This window comes from Oncorhynchus gorbuscha, linkage group LG03 (assembly GCF_021184085.1).
Source record: "Oncorhynchus gorbuscha isolate QuinsamMale2020 ecotype Even-year linkage group LG03, OgorEven_v1.0, whole genome shotgun sequence".
In the NCBI taxonomy this organism is placed as follows: Eukaryota; Metazoa; Chordata; class Actinopteri; order Salmoniformes; family Salmonidae; genus Oncorhynchus; species Oncorhynchus gorbuscha.
The window spans coordinates 79,527,778-79,552,097 of NC_060175.1; the positions used below are offsets into that span (position 1 = coordinate 79,527,778).

Consider the following 24,320-nt stretch of genomic DNA (forward strand, 5'->3'; position numbering starts at 1 on the left):
CATAGCACATAACATACTGCATCAGTAAACCGTATACTGCTTATGAGTGCTGTATCTATGGGTTATAAATATACAATGTTATGGAGTCCTTATGTAGGTAGCTCTTCAATTGTCTTTTAGAGGCATTCCTAACATCCACTGGTCAAGAAACGAAACTAAGTGAACATTTTACTGAAGCGGAAGTTAGGGTTGAACCCTTAATGAATTAATAGGTATTTAAATTAATTTGACCATAACTTAATGACAGTACAGAAGGCCCTAAAGAAGTTAAGCTTGAGCCATCTGCGTCATGACAATGCATCCTAGTCACATGGAAGGGGTGTAATATGAGATCTAATGAGCCAATAGCCAATCACTATGACTCAATTGACATTTGTGCAAGGCCGAGAGGCACACTTAGTTACAATCATCAGATGATCACTGAAGTGATTGAGGTCATGTTCCAAATGGCACCCTATTTACTACATAGGGCTCTGGTCACAAATAGTGCACTATGGGACCTTGTCAAAAGTAGGGCATTGTATAGGGAAAGGGGTGCCATTTGGGATGCGACCTTATGGTAAAATCAGAAATGCATTCTATCACAAACAAATTAAGATATATTTCAGAATAGACAAACACAAAAATAGACAAACTGCTAAAATGATAGACAACTGATATTGCAGCAAAAATAAAAACAATCTCTTTCAGCCATGTTGTTGATTGGTAAAATAGCAATACTAGCTAAATTGAAATGCAGCAGTCAGAGCCGACTCGCTTGTTATGTCGACGGGCTTTAGTCACACATTGACGTGTTGTTGCTTTGTGGGGGTTGATTTGCAGCGCCCCCGTTGCCCTAACTCTCCCCCTCCCTGTGCAGGAGAACTCAATGCTGAGGCGAAGGAGAGAGGAGAAATATATCTCAAATATCTTTAGTCATGATGACGCAGGTAGGGCTGTTAACAGGACAGACTGGCTGGGCCTGCATCGATCTGCCGTCTGACTTCGAGTCTGGATCCCAAATGGCACTCTGTTGCCTACATAGCGCACAAATTTTGATCCCTATGGGCACTGGTCAAAAGTAGTGCACTATATAGAGAACAGGGTGCCATTTGGGATGCAGACAGACTAGATGTGGTGGCTATGACATCTGAAATACAAACGGAGTTGATTCAGATGTACTATAAATGCATATGTGTAGTATTTTTCTTTTTACCACTAAGGTTATTTACTTGATATCATTAATGTGAATTTCAAATCAGTATCACCTCCACTCCTACAATTATTAACGTCATCATTGTTATTATATGGATAATTGATATCATTGCCATTGTATCACACATACAGTACCAGTCAGAAGTTTGGGCAAACCTACTCATTGAAGGGTTTTTCTTTCATTTTTCACTATTATTCTACAATGTATCAACTAGTAAAGAATAAAGAATAACCCTTCAATGAGTAGGTTTGTCTAAACTTCTGACTGGTACTGTATGCTGTTAACAAATATGACTACGGACATTGAAAAGAAAGCAAAGCAAAATACAATTCAAATAAAAAATAATAAGGTAATGAAAAATAAACACCAAAACAAATAGACAATGAATTAACCACTACAGATACCACAAAAACAAATGAGTTGTAGGGTGAAGTCACCCCTACTGTATACTGGGTCAGTTTAGCATTTTCTCCGCTAATGAGGATTGGGGGAGGGAAAGCTAATCCTAGATCTGTACATAGTGGAAACTTCACCCGGGAGCAGAAAATGGTGGCATCTGGAGCGGAGCCGTATTAAGCCATAGAAATAGAATGTCATAGAATGACATTCTATATCTACAGATGAAACAACACGCCTGGAGGATGACAGTGCTGGCTCTATTCTAATTCTAGAATATTCTACTCTGCCTGCCTTGATTCTAAATGAGGCCTTACAAATAAGACACTGCTCCATAGCAGTGTGACACATTATGCTTCTTTTCAGTCTACCATCTTGCAGAATGCAATACATAGAAAAGGGTTAGGTCCCAAATGGCACACTATTCCCTACACACTAACAGATCAGCAATAAAGACAGTAGTGCACTTTATAGAGAATAGGATGCCATTTGGGATGCAACTGAGGAGACATGTCTCAGATATCCTTGCATCATTGACACTGAGGGGATGTTAGAGACTCACAGTATGAATAAGTGATAACTTGTTTCTATGCTTTATAGGTTGTGTCAAACTAAAACCTCCATGGCCTGAAAAAAAATTAAACCTCACAAACACTTAGTTCAGAGCACTCAATTCAATGAATGAGACATTTGAAAAAACCCAACAGTTTGAGGTGTAAGTGGACTACTCAGCACACAAGATAATTTTGATGGGTGGGAATACGTTTCAATTATATCATCAGCCCTATAAATCGTATATGGTAGCCAAATAATGAAAAGACGCCTTTAGTACCTCCAAAGCTACGCTTCACAGCGCTAACTATCACACACCCCCCTTATGGGGAATCAATGCATGACTAAGTGAAAACTCTACTTATAGTGAGCTCCAAAAGTATTGGGACAGTGACACATTTGTGGTTTTTGCTCTGTACTCCAGCACTTTGGATTGGAAATGATACAATGACGTTAAAGCGCAGACTGTCAGATTTAATTTGAGGGTGAACCGTTTAGAAATGACAGAACTTTTTGTGCATAGTCACCCCATTTTATGGGACCAAAATGATTGGGACTTATTCACTTATATTTGTATCAAAGTAGTAAAAGGTTAAGTATTTGATCCCATATTCATAGCACGCAATGACTACATCAAGCTTGTGACTCCAAATGTGTTGGATGCATTTGCTGTTTGTTTTGGTTGTGTTCCAGATTATTTTGAGCCCAATAGAAATGAATGGTAAACAATGTACTGTGCCATTTGAGTCACTTTTATGATAAATAAGAATATAATATGTGCCATGAACCCTTCTACATTAATGTGGATGTTACCATGACTACGGATAATACTGAATGAATAGGGAATAATGATGAGCAAGAAATGTACAGTTGCACAAATATTATACCCCCAAGACATGCAAACCTCTCAATAACAGAAGGTTAGCATTTTTGGGAGAGTATGATATTTGTGCGTCTGTAAGTCATTGTATCATTTCAAATCCAAAGTGCTGGAGTACAGAGCCAAAACAAACAAAATATGTACTGTTCCAATACTTGGAGCTCACTGTATGTGGACTAAGTGAACATTGAATTTAAGTTTAAGTTAGTATTTGCCCCTGAGTGAAATGAGCCAGCACTCTTCTCCCCCACCCCCTCTCCCAGAGCCTGTGTAAATGTCACATGTGACACGGTCACAAAATGACTGACATGGTGGTTCAGATCATCATCATGGGTGGTCACCAACCTTCCCACCAGTATGAACCAGGGGGAGCGGTCGTAGAAGGGATCCTGGCCGTCGCTGAAGATATCCGAGCCCTCCTCGGTGCCAGCGTCTGAGCTGGTGTCGTCAACGAACGCCTCATCATCCAAGTAGTCCGACATCTCGCTCTGTCGCTCGTCCGCCAGCTCTGTGATGTCTGAGTCGGCCGTGGAGAAGGTGGGTGAGGGCGTGCGGTCAGCCAGCCGCTGCTCGTTGACGCAGCCATGGAAGATGGGGGAGCTAAGGGGGAGGGAAGGGTACAAGGGGAGGGCCGGGAGGGTGATGGGATGCAGGGAGGCAAGCAGCCAAGTGAAGTTAACAATGGAGAGAGTTATAGTTTGGCTTGAGTAGATTGTACTGTAATGTGAAAGACTGACTTGAAGGTTAAAGTCTGTCATGGTGCACAGTTGGAGAGGGATACACTGGTCTCATTTGGTAGAGCACGTCGCTAGCAACGCCAGGGTTGTGGGTTTGAGACCAGTACGAAAAAGTTACATGTATTCAGTCACTACTGTAATTTGCTCTGGATCAGAGCAAATTGCTAAAATATATATTGTTGACACTGTCCATATTGATAAAGTTATGTGAATAAGAGAAACAGCATTTGAATTATAAGAACAAAAGCTTACTTACATTTGTTAGTAGTCTAGTGTTAACTTTACGACTAGTACTAGTCTTATTTAACCGAAACACTACATCACAGGAAACAAACAGAATTGTTACAACAATTGTTTTTGTACAAAAACACAAGGCGTAGACATAGTGGTTAGTAACAAAACAAGGACATACTGTATACATGAAATGACATTGATAAAATTAAAGAAAAATAAATAAAATCGCCAAATGAAAATAACAAATGAAAAGTGAAATGCTGTAAGGGTCCAAAAAAACAAAACGAACATCATAAGGGCACTGAATGTACGCTATCAACATAAAACAAATGAAACGTGCTTATTGAAAGATGTGAAATAATTCAAACATGAGGCTATAAGGACAGAAAATGAAACAATCCAACAGCACAGACATAAAAATGAATAATGGAATCGCGGAAGTGTAAATGGATTCCATTTCATGAATGATTCATGAAAGCTCCTCAAAACAGCTGAGGGTATCCGTCCACATAACAAAACCAACCGCTTTGATTTTCAACTCCATAAAGCAACTCTTTTACATCTAAAATACCCAACCAAAGACAGCAGAAGTGACAAATGGAAGCCTAACAAGAAAAATTGAACAAAGGAATTGTTTTAGCCAGTGTTGTGTCGTACGTACCTCCCCACCAATTTGAACCAATGAAAGCGGTCATAGAAGGGGTCATTTCCAGTCAAAGCCCCCTCGTTGTCATCCTGATTGGAGGAAGCCATTTCCCCGGCGCGGTCGTACATCTCTCTCATCTGGTCCAGCCTCTGCCTGCAAATCACATCAGAGTTCCACTTAGACCACAGTTTCGATTCATTCCACTGATACTGTTTTCCCATCACCCTATTGTGCCAACCTGAACAGTACTGAACTGCCGTGGATATTTTCTCTCCACCTCTTCCTTTCCAACACGGTCCACACCAGCAACTATGATATACGAATGTGAAACCAGGCCAACGCGGTAAAGCTTGGCTCAGTTCTGCTTAGCCAAGTAGTGTGAACAGTTCATTATTATTCTAACTTTTTAACCGTTATTTTGTCAACGAGTCATGTTAAGACCAAGGTCTCTTTCACCCAATACATCTAATAAATATAGACTTAGGTTACATCAGAGGGCCAAACAACCTTCTGGTAGAGAATGCAGTCGTGTACTAAACTAGTCGCCCGCAATAAAACGAAGAGCGCTATGGTAAAATGCAGCGAACGGCTTTAATGAAGTGGCAGCTGCGTTCATATATAGAACATGTCGCCATAGTCTCAGCTTTCTTCTATAGGAAGCCATTTTAAATTCTCAGCTTCTTTATTTTACATTTTAATCCATTTTTCTCCCCAATTTCGTGATATCCAATTAGTATTTAGTCTTGTCCCATCGCTGCAACTCCCATACGGACTCGGGAGAGGCAAAGGTCGAGAGCCATGCATCCTCTGAAAACACGACCCTGCCAAGCCCGCACAGCTTCTTGACACTGCTCGCTTAACCCAGAAGCCAGCTGCACCAAAGTGTCGGGGGAAAAAAAACCTTCCAACTGGCGACCGTGTCAGAGTGCATGCGCCCGGCACGCCACGCTACAGCGCGAAGGGACAAGGACATCCCGGCTGGCCAAACCCTCCCCGAACGACACTGGGCGCCGCCTCATGGGTCTCCCGGTCTCCGGGCTGCGTCACAGCCCGGGATCGAACCTGGGTCTGTTGTGACGCCTCAAGCACTGCGATACAGTGCCTTAGACTACTGCCCCACTCGGGAGGCAATTCTCAGCTTCAAAACTAACTCTTCAATATGCTTTTTAAAAGACAGCTTTTCGTCTATCCAGATGATCAGATATTTGTAGGTCAGGACACGATCAATGTGGGCACCATCCAAAGTACATATGCTTAAAGTTATTTTTATGCGCTCTGTTGTGTGCGGCTCTATTGTGTGCGGCTCTATTGTGTTGTGTGCGGCTCTATTGTGTTGTGTGCGGCTCTATTGTGTTGTGTGCGGCTCTATTGTGTTGTGTGCGGCTCTATTGTATTGTGTGCGGCTCTATTGTGTTGTGTGCGGCTCTATTGTATTGTGTGCGGCTCTATTGTGTGCGGCTCTATTGTGTCCGGCTCTATTGTGTCCGGCTCTATTGTGTCCGGCTCTATTGTGTCCGGCTCTATTGTGTCCGGCTCTATTGTGTCCGGCTCTATTGTGTCCGGCTCTATTGTGTCCGGCTCTATTGTGTCCGGCTCTATTGTGTCCGGCTCTATTGTGTCCGGCTCTATTGTGTCCGGCTCTATTGTGTCCGGCTCTATTGTGTCCGGCTCTATTGTGTCCGGCTCTATTGTGTGCTGCTCTATTGTGTGCTGCTCTATTGTGTGCTGCTCTATTGTGTGCTGCTCTATTGTGTGCTGATTGTCAGACAGATTTTTTACCAATGGACTACCTTTGAATTAGTAGAGTGATCCACAGTATCCAAGGCCTTTGACAGGTTAATGAAAAGGGCAGCACAATGTTGCCTTACAATTTACAACATCATTTATAACAAGTGAAGCAGCAGAGACGCTGTGACCTGGTCTAAAATTCGACTGATACATTTCAAAGATAAGACCTTAGCTGAGAATTAATCAAGGATTCTAACATTTTAGCTCGGCAAGAACGTTTTGTAATAGGGCGATAGTTATTTAGGTCACAAAGAGTCACCACCTTTGTGAAGGGGTAGTACATGGGCCACCTTCCAAACCTTGGGGATAGTACCAGATATAATCGGCAGGTAAAAAATATGGGTTAATGATTCTGCAATCAAAAATGGAGGACAAACATTTTAGAGCCAACTCAACTCAGGCCCTTGAATACAGGAGACCCTAAATAAGTGCGTAACAAGTTGTGTACAAACCCGAGGAGAACATTTTAAAAAGTATATATTCTTATTTAAACAGGGATTCATTTTTTTGCAGTTTGGTATCTCTAATACATACTATGGGACAATGATCTCTGACAAATGCAAAGACTAATTTCATATGCAAAAACATTATGGGGGTTATTTTCACATTTATAATCGTGGGTTTTGAGATCAATTGAGTCAGGTTAAAATCAATGCACATACACTTTAGTTTATCAGATACAGCACCAATATAACTGGAGTGCTGATCTAGGATCACTTTTGCGTTTTAGATACCAATGAATAGTATATGGACAGGTGTGACTTGATCCTAGATCAGCGAGCGTTGTGAATATAGGCCCTGTACCCTTTACCATACACCTCCCTTAAGAATGCAAAGAGGGATGGCATCACGGATATCATAAGTGGGCATGAAAATCAAGGTAAGCTGTGGCAATATCATATGAATCCAAATCAACTCAATGCAGGAAAGTGAATTGAAACCTGTGTAATTGATCATCTTAACATCCAAAGTAATGGGCAATTTCCAGTTTTTAAACTGAATTTCAACCCCCTTTGCTAAAATGACTGTAGCTGACCCAGGATTGACCCCAGAATCAACTAATTTACTACTTTAGGAGACCAGGGTTGTTTGTGTTCATTAGGGACTAAATGGAAGAAAATGGAGAGACTACCTAGAATTGCCCAATAAGAAACACTCATTTTTAATTTTCTGTTGCAAAACGATTTTGCTACAGTGTGCCCTAATGAACATGACCAAGGGTCTTACTTGAGCTTCTCCAGGGACCAGTAGTGCGTGGCGCCATTCTTCAGGTCCTGTATCTCAACAGCCACCACGGTGCGGGGGAACGGGCGTGAGTCGCGCTCCTTCTCCAGCTCGGGGGGCGAAAGCTCCGGGGGAAGTGGTGAGTACAGGGTGTCCGTCAGCAATACGAACTGGAACTGCACCTGAAAGATGGGCGAGGTGGAGAAGGAGAGGTCAAAAAGGAAGGTGGGGGTGGAGTCCTGCCTGAGGTAATATGCTCAAGAAAAGAAAAGAATGCCAAAGGGCATAAATAATAGGAGAGTAGAAGCTTGTGATAAATAAAGAGCAGTAGGAAACCTGAAAGGAGCCATTTGGGACTCGCCATACAGACCGGCAACAGTACGGTGACTGCAGGCTTCTCAGATTCCATATTTGCGTCCCAACTGGCACCCTATTTCCTTTTATTGTGCTTTTCTTTTGACCAGGGAGCTCTGGTCAACAGTAGTGCACGATAAAAGGAATAGGGTCCATTTGGGACGCATACCAAGGGCACATACCATCTCAAAGATCAACATCCATAATTTGAAGGGTTGTGTTCAGCATTTTCTCCTACTATCCTCTTCATGGAATGTATTGTTGCGATTGATTGACACTCATAAAACGTGAGTAATTTGAAACATTGTGGTGTCCTTCCCTGTGACATCATCTCACCTACAGTACCAGTCACAAGTTTTAGAACACCTACTCATTCAGTTTTTCAATCTTTATAAAATGTTATACATTGTATAATAATAGTGAAGATATCAACACCATGAAATAACACATATGGAATGATGTAGTAACCAAAAAAGTGTTATATCAAAATCTATTTTATATTTGAGATTCTTCAAAGTAGCCACCCTTTGCCTTGATGACAGCTTTGCACACGCTTGGCATTCTCTCAACCAGCTTCATCAAGAAGTCACCTGGAATGCATTTAAATTAACAGGTGTGCCAAGTTAAAAGTTAATTTGTGGAATTTCTTTCCTTCTTAATGTGTTTGAGCCAATCGGTTGTGTTGTGAAAAGGTAGGGTTGGTATACAGAAGATGGTCTTTTACCAAATAGGGCTAAGTCCATATTATGGCAAGAACAGCTCAAATAAGCAAAGAGAAATTACAGTCCATCATAACTTTAAGACATGAAGGTCAGACAATCCGGAAAATGTCAAGAACTTTGAAAGAATATTCAAATGCAGTTGCAAAAACTATCAAGTGCGATGATGAAAATGGCTCTCATGAGGACCGCCACAGGAAAGGAAGACCCAGAGTTACCTCTGCTGCGGAGAATAAGTTCATTAGAATTAACTGCACCTCAGATTGTAGCCCAAATAAATGCAGAGTTAAAACAACAGACACAACATCAACTGTTCAGAGGAGACCGCGTTAATCATGCCTTCATGGTCGAATTGCTGCAAAGTAACCACTACTAAAGGACACCAATAAGAAGACGACTTGCTTGGGCCAAGAAACAAGAGCAATGGATATTAAGACCAGTGGAAATCTGGCTTTTGGTCTGATGAGTCCAAATGTGAGATTTTCTGTTCTAACCGCCGTGTCTATGTAAGACGAGAGTAGGTGAACGGATGATCTCTGTATGTGTGGTTCCCACCGTGAAGCATGGAGGTGGTGATGTGATGGTGTGCTTTGCTGGTGACACTGTCTGTGCTTTATTTAGAATTAAAGGGACACTTAACCAGCATGGCTACCACAGCATTCTGCAGCGATACTCCATCCATCTGGTTTACGCTTAGTGGGTCTATCATTTGTTTTTCCAACAGGACAATGACCCAACACACACCTCCAGGCTGTGTAAGGGCTATTTGACCAAGAACTGTAACAAAGAAAAGGGTGGCTACTTCAAAGAATCTAAAATGGATTTTGATTTGTTTAACCCTTTTTTGGTTACTACATTATTCTGTGTTATTTCATAGTTTATGTCTTCCTATTATTCTACAATGTAGAAATCCCCCTGAATGAGTAGGTGTGTCCAAACTAGACTGGTACTGTAAATATGACATTGACTTGAATTGGGATTCCCATTCTAGTAATTCTATTTCTATGGTGTACATTGACATTGTGCTCAGCGGATCAGCACTCATCTACCACTTTCACCTATCCTGCGTTATCACAAATGCAGAGGACATAGAGAGGAGACAGGGAGAGGAAGCTACTTAAAACTATTGCTATGCAGACATTGCCTCAGCTATTTTTAAACTAGGTGTGTATGCGAACATCTTCCAACACCAATGGACATGCGTTTCAGGAACCGGATCAAATTTGATAGAATTTTGTTCAGAATATAATAATATTTCTCAATATTATTATTAAGAGTTTAAATTGGGTTTTTAAACTGAATTGGAGTGTATACTGTGACAATAGTTACCTTCTTCTTTAGTTCGACACTGATGGCGTTGGCCTCCTTCAGGTAGACTGCATTGCCCCACAGCTGGTCGCGGAGTGAGGTGAACTGATGGTACCGCCATTTTCTGAAGGCCCACTGCGCTAGCTCAAACTCATGCTGTGTCCAGGGCACTGCAGGGATCGGGGACATTGTCAAAGAGTGGCAAATATATTCAACTCTACACAAGAGACACACACACACACACAGACAGACACACGCACACAGACGTTAAGTATTGTTCATGGGTTCAATGTTGGGGGGTTGTTTTGGACACTAGTAAATGTATGTGGTTGTGCTGGTTAGGAAGACTGGAATGTTTCATCATTAGTCATAAGACTGTTTTACTTGGAGTTCAGTTACCTTGATCAATCTTTTCTGATGAGTGGGTGATTTCTATGGGCAGTCAACATGACAACACACATTTTGCTCATGAAAAGAACACACACAGGTGCAGTACAGGGCCACATTAAAAAAGTTCAATTTAACTAATTTAAATGGCTTTTTGGGCCTGTATTCATGAAGAATCTCAGAGTTCAAATGCACAAGATCACATGGACAGGAGAAACCTCTTGCTAGATTAGCACTCCTACTCTGAGATGCTTGATGAATATGGTCCCTGGTTCATGAACAGTAGCAAAATTCTATTCCTTGTTCTATTCCATGATTGAAAGAAGAACGCACCCTCCTCTTCCTCCTCTTCATCTTCCTCTTCATCGGGAGTCTCCACAGCCAGTGAACAGGTCTCCACCTGTTTCTGAAGTTCCTGCAACTTGCTCTCATAGACCTGCACAGTACGGCAGAGAGGAGAGAACGGACACCGCCCGTCAGCCAATGGACAGACAGGAAGGGAGGACAGAAGGTGGGCCAAACCCCCACCACCATCATTGACAACACCACCACAACCATGACAGAGCTAGCATGTCTTGCGGGGATCAAGACAGATGGTTTCCCGATTCACCCTATAGGACCAAACAAATTATGCAGACTCAAATGTTTCCTTTTCGCATTATATTTTCCAGCAACTATGGTTGATACCTAACCAGGCCAAGCTCGGTCCTTGTCTGCTTGGTTTAGCCCTTCGTGTGAACCAGGCTAATGGGGAAAAGGGATGAGAGGGGTAAGCTTGAGAGTCACACACCGTCGATTTTCATGATACATTTCATATTCATAACCATTTCACCGTCTAACCTAGCAACTGTAATGCTAACAAAGTGACAATTAAAATAACATTCATTCTGCACTCAAACTGATTCATTAAAGTATCTAAGAGGTTGGTAGTTTGGAGAGGTTGGTTGAAACGGTGCCTAATGTCATCCAATGAGGGGTGTCGTTCATGCAGGAGGCCGTTGTCCCGATGACATCATGCTTTTTGTTCAGTGTCTTCTGGGGAACAATGTCGCCTTTCATATCACACACACACCCTCTGCACTACCCACCAATAGGCAGAAACAGACTCAATGTTGGATGTTATACTGTAATGAAAGTAATGAAAACATGAAGACCAAACTCTTTAGTCCTTTAAAAACCAGCTCTAGAATTGGCTTCCTATTTCGCAACAAAGCATCCTTCACTCATGCTGCCAAACATACCCTAGTAAAACTGACCATCCCTACCAATCCTCGACTTTGGCGATGTCATTTACAAAATAGCCTCCAATACCCTACTCAACAAATTGGATGCAGTCTATCACAGTGCAATCCGTTGTCACCAAAGCCCCATATACTACCCACCATTGCAACCTGTACGCTCTCGTTGGCTGGCCCTCGCTTCATACTCGTCGCCAAACCCACTGGCTCCATGTCATCTACAAGACCCTGCTAGGTAAAGTCCCCCCTTATCTCAGCTCGCTGGTCACCATAGCATCTCCCACCTGTAGCACACGCTCCAGCAGGTATATCTCTCTAGTCACCCCCAAAACCAATTCTTTCTTTGGCCGCCTCTCCTTCCAGTTCTCTGCTGCCAATGACTGGAACGAACTACAAAAATCTCTGAAACTGGAAGCACTAATCTCCCTCACTAGCTTTAAGCACCAACTGTCAGAGCAGCTCACAGATTACTGCACCTGTACATAGCCCACCTATAATTTAGCCCAAACAACTACAGTGCCTTGCGAAAGTATTCGGCTCCCTTGAACTTTGCGACCTTTTGCCGCATTTCAGGCTTCAAACATAAAGATATAAAAACTATTTTTTTGTGAAGAATCAACAACAAGTGGGATACAATCATGAAGTGGAACGACATTTATTGGATATTTCAAACTTTAACAAATCAAAAACTGAAAAAAATTGGGCGTGCAAAATTATTCAGCCCCTTTACTTTCAGTGCAGCAAACTCTCCAGAAGTTTAGTGAGGATCTCTGAATGATCCAATGTTGACCTAAATGACTAATGATGATAAATACAATCCACCTGTGTGTAATCAAGTCTCCGTATAAATGCACCTGCACTGTGATAGTCTCAGAGGTCTGTTAAAAGCGCAGAGAGCATCATGAAGAACAAGGAACACACCAGGCAGGTCCGAGATACTGTTGTGAAGAAGTTTAAAGCCGGATTTGGATACAAAAAGATTTCCCAAGCTTTAAACATCCCAAGGAGCACTGTGCAAGCGATAATATTGAAATGGAAGGAGTATCAGACCACTGCAAATCTACCAAGACCTGGCCGTCCCTCTAAACTTTCAGCTCATACAAGGAGAAGACTGATCAGAGATGTAGCCAAGAGGCCCATGATCACTCTGGAAGAAAACCTGATGGAGTCTGCAAAAGACGTGAGACTGGGACGGAGATTTGTCTTCCAACAAGACAATGATCCAAAAAATAAAGCAAAATCTACAATGGAATGGTTCAAAAATAAACACATCCAGGTGTTAGAATGGCCAAGTCAATGTCCAGACCTGAATCCAATCGAGAATCTGTGGAAAGAACTGAAAACTGCTGTTCACAAATGCTCTCCATCCAACCTCACTGAGCTCGAGCTGTTTTGCAAGGAGGAATGGGAAAAAATGTCAGTCTCTCGATGTGCAAAACTGATAGAGACATACCCCAAGCGACTTACAGCTGTAATCGCAGCAAAAGGTGGCGCTACAAAGTATTAACTTAAGGGGGCTGAATAATTTTGCACACCCAATTTTTCAGTTTTTGATTTGTTAAAAAAGTTTGAAATATCCAAATGTCGTTCCACTTCATGATCGTGTCCCACTTGTTGTTGATTCTTCACAAAAAAAATACAGTTTTATATCTTTACGTTTGAAGCCTGAAATGTGGCAAAAGGTCGCAAAGTTCAAGGGGGCCGAATACTTTCACAAGGCACTGTACCTATTTCCCTACTGTATTTAATTCATTAATTTATTTTGCTACTTTGCACCCCATTATTTTTATTTCTACTTTGCACATTCTTCCATTGCAAAACTACCATTCCAGTGTTTTACTTGCTATATTATATTTACTTTGCCACCATGGCCTTTTTTGCCTTTACCTCCCTTCTCACCTCATTTGCTCACATTGTATATAGATTTGTTTATACTGTATTATTGACTGTATGTTTGTTTTACTCCATGTGTAACTCTGTGTTGTTGTATCTGTTGAACTGCTTTGCTTTATCTTGGCCAGGTCGCAATTGTAAATGAGAACTTGTTCTCAACTTGCCCACCTGGTTAAATAAAGGCGAAATATTGTGCGTGCTACAGCATGGAAAATAAATGTAAGTGTCTCTGGATGAAAACATACATGTGTTTGTTTCCAACATTAAGGCAGAGTTAAATATTATGTATGTATGTATGTATGTATGTATGCATGTATGTATGCATGTATGCATGTATGTATGTATGTATGTATGTATGTATGTATGTGTGTATGTATGCGTGTATGTATGCGTGTATGTATGCGTGTATGTATGCGTGTATGTATGCGTGTATGTATGCGTGTATGTATGCGTGTATGTATGCGTGTATGTATGTGTGTATGTATGTGTGTATGTATGTGTGTATGTGTGTGTATGTACCTACTCATTCAAGGGTTAATTAAATGTTATACTATTTTCTACATTGTAGAATAATAGAAGACATTAAAACTATGAAATAACACATGGAATCATGTAGTAACTATAAAAAAAGTGTTGTACAAATCCAAATATATTGAGATTGATATGAGATTCTACAAAGTAGCTACCCTTTGCCTTGATGACAGCTTTGCACACTCTTTGCATTCTCTCAACCAGCTTCATGAGGTAGACACCTGGAATGTCAATTAGCAGGTGTGCCTATTTAAAAGTTCATTTGTGGAATTTCTTTCCTTCTTAATGCATTTGAGCCAGTTAGTTGTGTTGTGACAAAATAGGGAGGGTATACAGAAGATAGCCCTATTTGGTAAAAGATCAAGTTCATAGTATGGCAAGAACAGCTCAAATAAGCAAAGAGAAATGACAGTCCATTACTTTAAGACATGAAGGTCAGTCAATCTGGAAAATGTCAAGAACTTTTAAGTTTCTTCATGTGCAGACCCAAAAACCATCAAGCACCATGATGAAACTGGCTCTCATGAGGACCGCCACAGGAAAGGAAGACCCAGAGTTACCGCTGCTGCAGAGGACAAGTTCATTTGAGTTACGAGCTTCTGAAATTTCAGCCCAAATAAATGCTTCGCAGAGTTCAAGTAACCGATAGAAATACCACCTTTAGTCTGATGAGTCCAAATTAGAGATTTTTTGGTTCCAACAGTCATGTCTTTGTGAGACACAGTAGGTGAACGGATGCTTGTGTGGTTCCTACCGTGAAGCATGGAGGAGGAGGTGTGACGGTGCGTTGCTGGTGACACTGTCTGTGCTTTATTTAGAATTCAAGGCACACTTAACCAGCATGGCTACCACAGCATTCTGCAGCGATACGCCATTCCATCTGGTTTGCGCTTAATGGGACTATCATCTGTTTTTCAAGAGGACAATGACCCAAAACACCTCCAGGCATTGTAAGGGCTATTTCTATAGAAGGGGAGAGATGGAGTGCTGGATCAGATGACCTGGCCTCCACAAACGCCCAATCTCAACCAAATAGAGGCGGTTTTGGATGAGTTGGACTGCAGTGTGAAGGAAAAGCAGCCAACAATTGCTCAGCATATTTGGAAACTCCTTCAAGACTTTTGGAAAAGCATTCCAGTTGAGGCTGGTTGAGAGAATGCCTAGAGTGTGCAAAGCTGTCATTCAGGCAAAAGTTGGCTACTTTGAAGAATCTCAGTTATATTTTAATTTGTTTAACACTTTTTTTGGTTACTACATGATTCCATATGTCATTTCATAGTTGTAATGTCTTCTCCATTATTATACAATGTAGAAAATAAAGAAAAACCCTTGAATGAGTAGGTGTGCCCAAAATTTTAACTGGTACTGTATATATTTACCAAAAATGATATATGGGGGATTGGAAATGATGCAGACAATTACATTGATGGAAGCCACATTCTATCTGCAATATTAAAGCTGAACTACCCCCCCAAAAAATGTATCATCCCAGCCCTACTATACAGGGAATAGGGTGCCATTTGGGTCTCAAAGATTATCTTTATCCATGTTGAGTCCACCTACACAAAGACAAAAAATGTCTCTCCAATTAAGATAATACTTTTAAATATAATTGGTAATATAAGTCATTCTAAAACCTTTAACAGGAAACTACTCTTATTTGGATGTACTATATCCCCCCTTCAATCTTATATTGCAGGTATGATATGCTAAGATTTCATATGAAAAATCAGACTTTTTAAATACACTATCTGTCAAGGTGTTCAGTATGTTAAGATGGAAATGTGGTGATGATATGTTCAAAGTATATCAATCACATAAAAATGATTAAAGTGAAAAACCTACATTTCGCACTTCCGTTAACTCCTGGAAAACCACAAGTTAAAGGTGTTTAAAAGGTAAATTTCTTAAAGTTTGAAGCAACAATTACTATCTTCAGGTCTAATAGAATGAATGAACTTTCTTTGGGAAAAACTTTTTTGAATATCATTATTTTAGACTGCACCTAGTTAGTGTATTTTGTAAAAACAAACCAAAAAGCACTATTTTGTGGTAATAGCAAGGGCATGGCTAACACATAGTATTCTAATTATGAAGACAATTTATAGTCCTTTGTGTGATGCATCATGCTATGTAATTCGAATTCTAAACATAAACCACAGTAACATTTAAAAAAATATTTTAAAATATTTTTAAATCAGCCTTCATCAATTCAAGTACTGGAGCCTGAACTGTATATGCCTAAATCATGACTACTCTACTCTTACAATGCAGTGAGGTAAGATACTGGTTGTTGATTTATTTGGCGTAAACTACGTCTTAACAGTAGCCTGTGTTAGTTCTGGGTCAATTAACCATATCGTTCAAGAAATGGATAACTGTTGTGGACATTCATTTATGAACTACCGAGGTCATTAGATTAATTAAGCTAAATGTTTTTCTGATACTCGAAAACACAAACAAGACGGAACGTACAGTAGTATATGGTCATATAGAATGTGCTTTATATAACAGTAACCACGTTTCCATCCACAGTTTTTATGCAAGTAAAGTCATACCGTACAAAATAAAATCACAACAGCTGTTATGGAAACTGGAAGTTTCGGGAACAATTTTATAAATACAGTCAGATCATGTGTTCGTTCGACATGGTGGGATCTTTTTGCGTCGGTAAAAGGTCATATGTGAGAAATTGAGGTGGAAACGCCTTTATGCGCGAATATTGATAGAACAACCCTCATATCTAAGTGAACTTGGTGTCACGCGATGATATTGTGTGTGGTCTTCCCACTACAAATCCGGAAAACATGCAGTTTATTAGGCTACAGATTAAATCAATAATGAACTGCACATGGTGGTGAAAGTGCAGTTTTCTAATAAATAGAGAGTCTTATTCTGGTGAAATGATTATGGATGCTTGTCTATCGTTTGACAAATACAAATATTCTCGCTCGTATCCATAATAATCTCATCATGTAGACTAGCATACCTGGCGGCACAGCCTACCCACACTGCGAACTGTAGAGCTATTACCAAAATCAGAGTAGGCACATTTGCTATTTAACTCAACAGTTTGCAACAAAATGATCAGTTGAAAATGAGATGGAAAAGCATTAAATTTTTAATCGGCTCATGTAAATTTAAGCGAGAAAGTACATTTTGTGGGCAATACTTAAATCACGCACAGATTTGTTTCGGCAACAAGTCTGGTGGGAAAAAAATAGCATATTTTGTTTATACTGATTTTAGAATATTCACATGAGAATCTGTCGCAAATTGGATGGAAACCTAGCTAGTGTGTGGATGAAAACCCCAGGCTGCTTGTTTCCAACAGTAGAACTGTATTCCTCAGCAATTTCAATCCTCTTCATGCTTTGTTTTCATGCCATGATACTTAATAGTATGCCGATACGGAGTATCATGAGATCCCTCCCTCAGATCTTATTTAACGTACAGCCAAATGTTCAATATCAATTCACACGAGGCTGCTTGGCCTTTGAGAAATGTTAGATTTTTTGGGGAAAACCAGTAAGATTATTTTAAGTAAACAAGTTGAACACCAAGCAAAGGCCTGCATCTGTAACTGCATTTGTAACATTTTATTTCAGTCATACTTCGAAAATAGATCTCCAGCAACACAAACATATGTATTATATCCTTGATAAAAACCTGTGAACAATGAAGTTCCAATATTTTTTGCACAAAGTTCTAGCCTTTTACGGGGCAACAACTTGATACACAGCCATATCGAGGCACTTCATATCATATTCAGATAGACTAACAACACTGACCAGACACTAACATAACATATATTTAAAAAGAACAATATAGCTGTACATTGTCCATTTCATTGACTACTTTTCCAGCTCTCCAGGTAATATTTTGAGAAGCTGTCAGCACCGGATGCATGCGTTAAATAACATTATTTACTGGAACATTGACTTGAAGGCATGCAAAATAGTCATAGAAGCAGGAGCACCTTTTAAATGTAAAGAAAACAAACGGTTGAAGAAAATGTCCTATAGATTTTTGCCATTTGGTTTGCGTTACACACAAAGGTGGAGTAAATAGTATTTTGAGAACTTTATATTATTCTGTTATGTACAGTTATCAATAACATACTGTAGCTCAGATAGGCCAACGGATATCACAAATCTCCAAGCATCCTGAATTAAACGTTTTCTTTAAAGAAAGTCAGTTAGAGATCGGTGTTGGCCATTGCATTTGGAAATCACAAGGTTCTCTTCAGGCAGCGAAGTAAGCTATTAAGGTATAGGAGATAAGAATACTTAAATCACTCAGAAGTGAAGAGTTGACTAACAGCATCAGTGGCAAACACATGAGGCAATAATTATCTCATTTGAAGTCTGTCAACAGCGTTTACACAGTGTAATTGATAGAGATAAATGCATGGTATCAGATCAATTGTTTCAGGGCGGTGTTCTAGTCGCTAAACTAATCCTTAAGAATGAGGAATGTGGGAAACCGAACAAGATGTGTACATATTCCATTCTTTACAGATGGAAATGGCATTCAATGTGTCATGTATTTACAACAGTAGAATTTATGAAATCACATGTTCGAGTCAAATCCAAATTGGACATGGATGCTTCTCCTGAAACATGCAATATGCAAAGACTTTCATTCTTTCTGTTACTCCCAAGTTGAGGGTGAGTCTTTTGAAACCATGGTAACCCTTGGTTGGACATCCTCTCCCTAAGAAGCTGCATTTTCTGGGTCTGAGTCACTGAACCAGAAAAAAATAAATGGCAATCTAATACATTACCCAGAATCCACAGGCGCTTCCCTGAATGGCACCCTAGTCCATACATAGTGCACTACTTTTGAACAGACTCCAATTATCAAAAGTAGTGCACTAAGGAGGAAATAGAGTGCCATTTGGGACACAACCATTTTTAGTAGTGTACATAGAACACATCCCGTGGGAAAAGCAAGACCCTAGCTTTTAAACTCAATGTGTGGCAGTTGGTCTTAACAGAATGATGTTCCGCTAGATCTCATTAAATCAACATCTACATCTCAAACAATAGAGTACAAAAGAAAACAAGACAGATCTGTCCATATTCTCTCACTTTTTTGTAATAAGATTGAGAGTACAACTTCTTCATGACTTAAGGAAGTGCAATTGAGTTTTGTAAATACAATGTACGGTGGCAGTCGCATATCTTAAGTAAAAATACCTGTTTCCTTTCATTTACACTAACTATGAAGACAAGAGGCTTACATTGTTTTACTCATGGTGGCCAAAAGGAATAATAAGGCATTGTCTCCCCAATCTCGTTAATTTGGTACATTTTCAGCACTAGTGGTTACAAGTATAGGGCAATTTAAGGTATTCATTTAGTATGCGTTCTGTAGGCAAGTGTTAAAACTGAATCAAAAAGTTACAGGGAGACCGAGCCAATGAAGGTCTTTGATACCAGATTGTAAATGCAGAGCAATGTTAATGTCGTGTTAGTGAATCATTAAGGCACTTTGATTCCATTCGATCAGTCTTCATTCATTTTCAAAAGGCAGTCAAGTGTTGGTTGTGCACAGTAAATTAATTCACAATGAATGCATCATCTAATTTACATACAGATTATATTGTATTACACAGTCACTTTGATGTGTAGCTTAATTAGCTGCTAACTTCCATATCGATAATAACAACAGGTCAATGTAAAAACCTTTCAAATGTGACATGGTAAATTATGATAGAACACTTACTGTCCCGAAATGATATAACAAACATTGTAAATGTACACATGGCAGATCTGGTTAGTGTACCAAATTAAATAAAAAGGGTGAGAATGTTTGCTATTTTTCCTGGAGTTGGGTTTCGTAAAGAACAGAGTAAATACTGTTTGACTGTAAATGTTGGGCACTTTGTAGACACCAAGGTAAAGGGTTTGAACTAAGGATTTAGAAACAACCCTGTTTTCCCCTAGCCAAGGGTTAATCTTTATAATAGCTAAAATAACATTCATTATAAACCAAAACTAAAACTGCAAACAGTGTAAAACGCAGATGATCAACCATGAAAATCATTTGTCTGAACAAATAAAAAATGTATGATGATTTATCATTATTTAAAATGGATGACACAAAAAGTCCCATTATCTTGTGTTGGCTTTGATTCCTTACAACAGCTCTCCTCATTTGCATATGTTGAAATAGCAACCAGTGCAGCACAACGGATACAGGAGGAAGGGCATAGATAGATTATGCAATTGAAATGGTCAATTGTGCTTTCATTATACACATACCATTGAAATTTGGATCAACCAACACACCGTTCAAGTGCAAAAAGAGTAACAGTTCTAGCTGTTTGTCTCACTGTGGACAATTATTCTGAGGTTTTGTGATCTGTAATGTGTTTGTCTACCAAAGTACAGAATTCCTCATTCCCACTAGCCCCATCTCACACTGTCGTCTCTCGGCTAGCCTTCAGATCCTTCAGATTAGGAGCAGACATTTGCCTGCGCATTCGAGGTGGTGCCTGAAAATTGCTTTGATGGTTGGCTTGGTCAGTTTGTGGATATTTCTGGTAACTAGTGAAGTTGGTGTTGGCGCCATAGGGCATGCTGTTGTAGTGGCAGGGCTGTTGGTGGTGTGGTTGGGGTTGTTGGGCCTGTTGGTGTTGGTAGTGGTGCCGGGGTTGATAGAAGGCCTGCTGCTGCTTCCTGCCCTTATCAGAGTACTGCAAGGACTCCATGGAGCCGGAGGATCGGCGGTCCATGGAACCATAGTTTCGGCGGTCCATAGAACCAGAATTTCGGCGGTGGTTGAAGGAGTTGCTGCGGCTTCGTTCATGGGACTGCTGATGCTGGTGGTTTCTATGGCTTTGTCTCTGGCCCTGGCCTTGGCTTGGGCCCTGCTCCAAGTCTTTACATCTGCGTGGCTGCGGCGAGGGGCTCGGCTGTTGGGGGTAGGTGGCTTGAATAACAGGAGTCGCCATTCTCTCTCCGGGCTCTCCCCCCTCCTCAGCCTGCACCTGACCCCCCCCCTCCTCCTCTTCAAAGGCCTCTTTTGGCACCTTCAGCTCAATGACCCGCTCGTCGGTGATTATGATGTGGGTGCCGGGACTCCAGGAGTTGCGGTGCGTGGGATTGCTTCGGAACGGGAAGCGGAGCTTGCGGTCCTCCGGCGGGATGAAGCGGTGGGGGCCGCTCTGCCGGCGAAGCTGCTTGGTGATCTCCTGCTGCTGGAGACTCTTCAGGCGCACCTGCTCCTGCCGCATCCAGCGCATATGGCCCCGGCGGAGGGTGGAGTCGTCACCCGCAGTTTGCAGTTCGCCCTCCTCCCCTTCGGCCTGCAACAGGGGTCGGCCCTCCCGAGGACTAGGGGTTCTGGGGGCGCTAGCAGGGGGGCTGGTGGTAGGCGGGCTGGAAGTCTGACACTCTGGGGTGATGAGTGGCAGGACTTTCTCCATCTTGACCATCTTGTTCCTGAGGGCACGGATTTCCACATCCTTCATGTTGTTCTGCTTCTTCACCTCATGCAGAATGTCCTCCAGCTTGTCAATGTGCACCTTGAGGTCATCCATGGGGTCAGCCACCACACCTGCTCCCCCTCCGCCTCTTCCCCCATTACCGTTGGTGAGAACTTCCTCGATGCGTTCGTCGCCTACCCCGACCGTGTCCCACACGTCCCTGGCCACAGCCCGCCACGAGTCCCGCTCGTTGGGGTCCTTCTTGCCATAGGCGGCGCACAGCTCCTTCATCTTGACGATGGCCAGGGCCTCTATCTCCTGGCGTGTGTGGCGGAAGTCGTTGAGGGCCACCTCGTAGCAGATCTCCTTCACTGCCTGGATCTTCAGGTCCGAGATGGTGACCCACTTGGCATCCTTGGTGATGCGTCGGTGCTGGGGAACCTGGTACATTTTCACAGGCTCCCGACGCTTCCCACTGCTGGGCAAGCCACACTTTCTGACTATGGACTGCAGCTTGCTAGGAGGCAGCTTTTCCCTCAGGGAGGTGATCAGTCTCCAGCTTTCCTCACAAGACCTCTTATCTGAGTCATCGCCACTATCAGAGTCGCCATCCTTGAAAAAACAAAACAGGAAACAAACCAAAGAGGTTCCCAACAAAATGAAGAAATTAAAATGGGAAATCAAAAAGAGGAAGGATGGCTTTTAAAAAAAGGAAAGGATACAAGTATGAATATGCAACATGGGAACTTCTATTGCCACAGGGTGTTTTTGGGTAGGATTTAAATGTATATAATTACTAATTTTCTACATCTGCATACGTTTTTCTAACCATTTTCAGTGTAAAACAATATAGTTTTTGGTCAGATTAAAAACCCCCTCAAACTTTCGCATACATCATAATTATACAAGATGTATGACAAATTGAGGAGGACATGCACTTTCCATGCCCAGAAAAATAAGTTTAGGAAGAAATCATTCATCAAATTCAGGGACAAACCAGCTTAAACAAAAACCTAATACTGACAGTGGCTTCCATTGACTTTCTTTTTATAGATCTAAGACCTTGGTTTGCGCATTGGTTCTAGCCTCAGGCTAATAAGTGAATTCAGAAGAATCCTATAAAATTGTGCTCTTTAGTGTAAAATTATATGGATTTATATAGAATGCTTTGCTTATTTCTTGGATGTAACTTTCCTATGCATGTTCTAGTGCTGGAACAACACTCTTTTGCAGATGTTACCATCAGGAGTAACCTCTGCAGAGAGCTCTCATATTTTGAAATGGGGAAATATTTTATACATTATCTACAAAATGGTACGATCAGGTAGGCCAAAATCATTCCCAATGTTGCATATTGATATTAAAAGTAAACGTAAAGCATGACTATCATGATTAGATACAGAATATGAACAGAAAAAGGGGGACAGGTGTTGATCTGATTTGTTGTGTACTATTTCCTCTTCATAATTGACGATATGGGCACTTGAAAGCGGGATCCCAAACATGCTACAAAAAGGCATGCAAAAAAAGGCAGACACATTTTGGTAGCCTTTCCCCATTCGAGGTCCACGTGAAAGAAGATTTAGAGTTGGTTTTAGAGTTGCTCTAGTGTTAGCAGTGGTTGAGAGGACAAAAGTAGTCTTGCAGTTTTATTGGAAAGCCAGTAGAGAGGACAGACAGAAGTGAGGTTAAGTGTTAATGCATCCACTTCACGGAAGACGTTAGTTGGAAGAAAATGCAGTTTCTCATTTTGGTAGACAAAGTACATTACAGATCACAACCAGAGAAAACAGGAAGTTGATGACTATCTGTGACTAGAGACATTGGTTGGAGAGAGGTGTACAAATATGTTTATGCAGTAGGAGTCTGAATATCATAAGTTTGTAGTTATGCTCATCAAACCACCAGAAAATTAAAGTATTTTTAGTGATTCGTTGATTAAAACCCGAGCACTGATAATTCAGTTGAGTTATGTACTCAGTGTGCTTTACAAAAGGCACAGGTGAGGCTAGCATAAGGAAGTGACGAAAGAAGTCAATGAGAAACCACATTGTCGCTAGCCTTCAAAAAGTACTACAGCAGGACTCTTGGTTATCACAATGCATTGTACATATCAGCAACTGCATTGAAGAGCATAGAAACTCAACACAAAACAGCAAAAAACTAGAATAGAAGTCTAAACTAAGACATTCCACAGTAGCCACATCATTGACCAGTTTAACTGTATATCTCTGCAACTTAGCCTGGGAAAGGAAGTGAAGAAAACATGCTACAAAACATGAACCATGCAAAAGCAGTAAAGCGTTACCAAAGCTAGATCACTGGCAATTGTACTGTCATTTTGTTGAGCCAATGAGTTGGTACTTGATTAATTCAATTCATTTGAATTGAGATCATAAAAAAATTATACAAAGCCAACAATTAATTTACAAAAATTCTGTTTTGCAAGGTTCAGTTCAAACCTAGAAGACACAAGAGTGAAAATAAGGATTTGGAACAGGGAAAAATGCTTTGCAATATAATTCTCTCCGAATCAAATTGTTTCAGCAAGTTGGTCGAAATCAGAAGTCAAGGGGCAAAGGCTTTGCTCTTCCCCATCTCAGACCAGATAGTGGATTCACACTCCCATGCAAGAGGAACAGACATGCTAAGTAAAAGTAAGTGTTTCTCTCCTTCACTCACACACATACAATAGAAGTGTCTCAAAAGGTGTCAGCAGTGAGAAATTAGTGCTAGTCAGACTTCAACAGAGCAAGCGGGCAAAATAATGTCGAATGACAAAACTAGCTATCAAAATGAACTA

At 41.0% G+C, this 24,320-nt stretch overlaps 1 protein-coding gene across 1 annotated transcript in view; it reads right to left on the reverse strand.

Moving 5' to 3' along the window:
* The window catches only part of kif1b (kinesin family member 1B), a 117,664-nt gene that overhangs the window by 28,448 nt on the left and 64,896 nt on the right, over positions 1-24,320 (reverse strand). Inside the window, 5 exon segments of the mRNA XM_046343859.1 lie at positions 3,369-3,623; positions 4,656-4,793; positions 7,656-7,834; positions 10,055-10,203; positions 10,754-10,856. Of these exon segments, the coding sequence (XP_046199815.1) occupies positions 3,369-3,623; positions 4,656-4,793; positions 7,656-7,834; positions 10,055-10,203; positions 10,754-10,856 (824 nt within the window).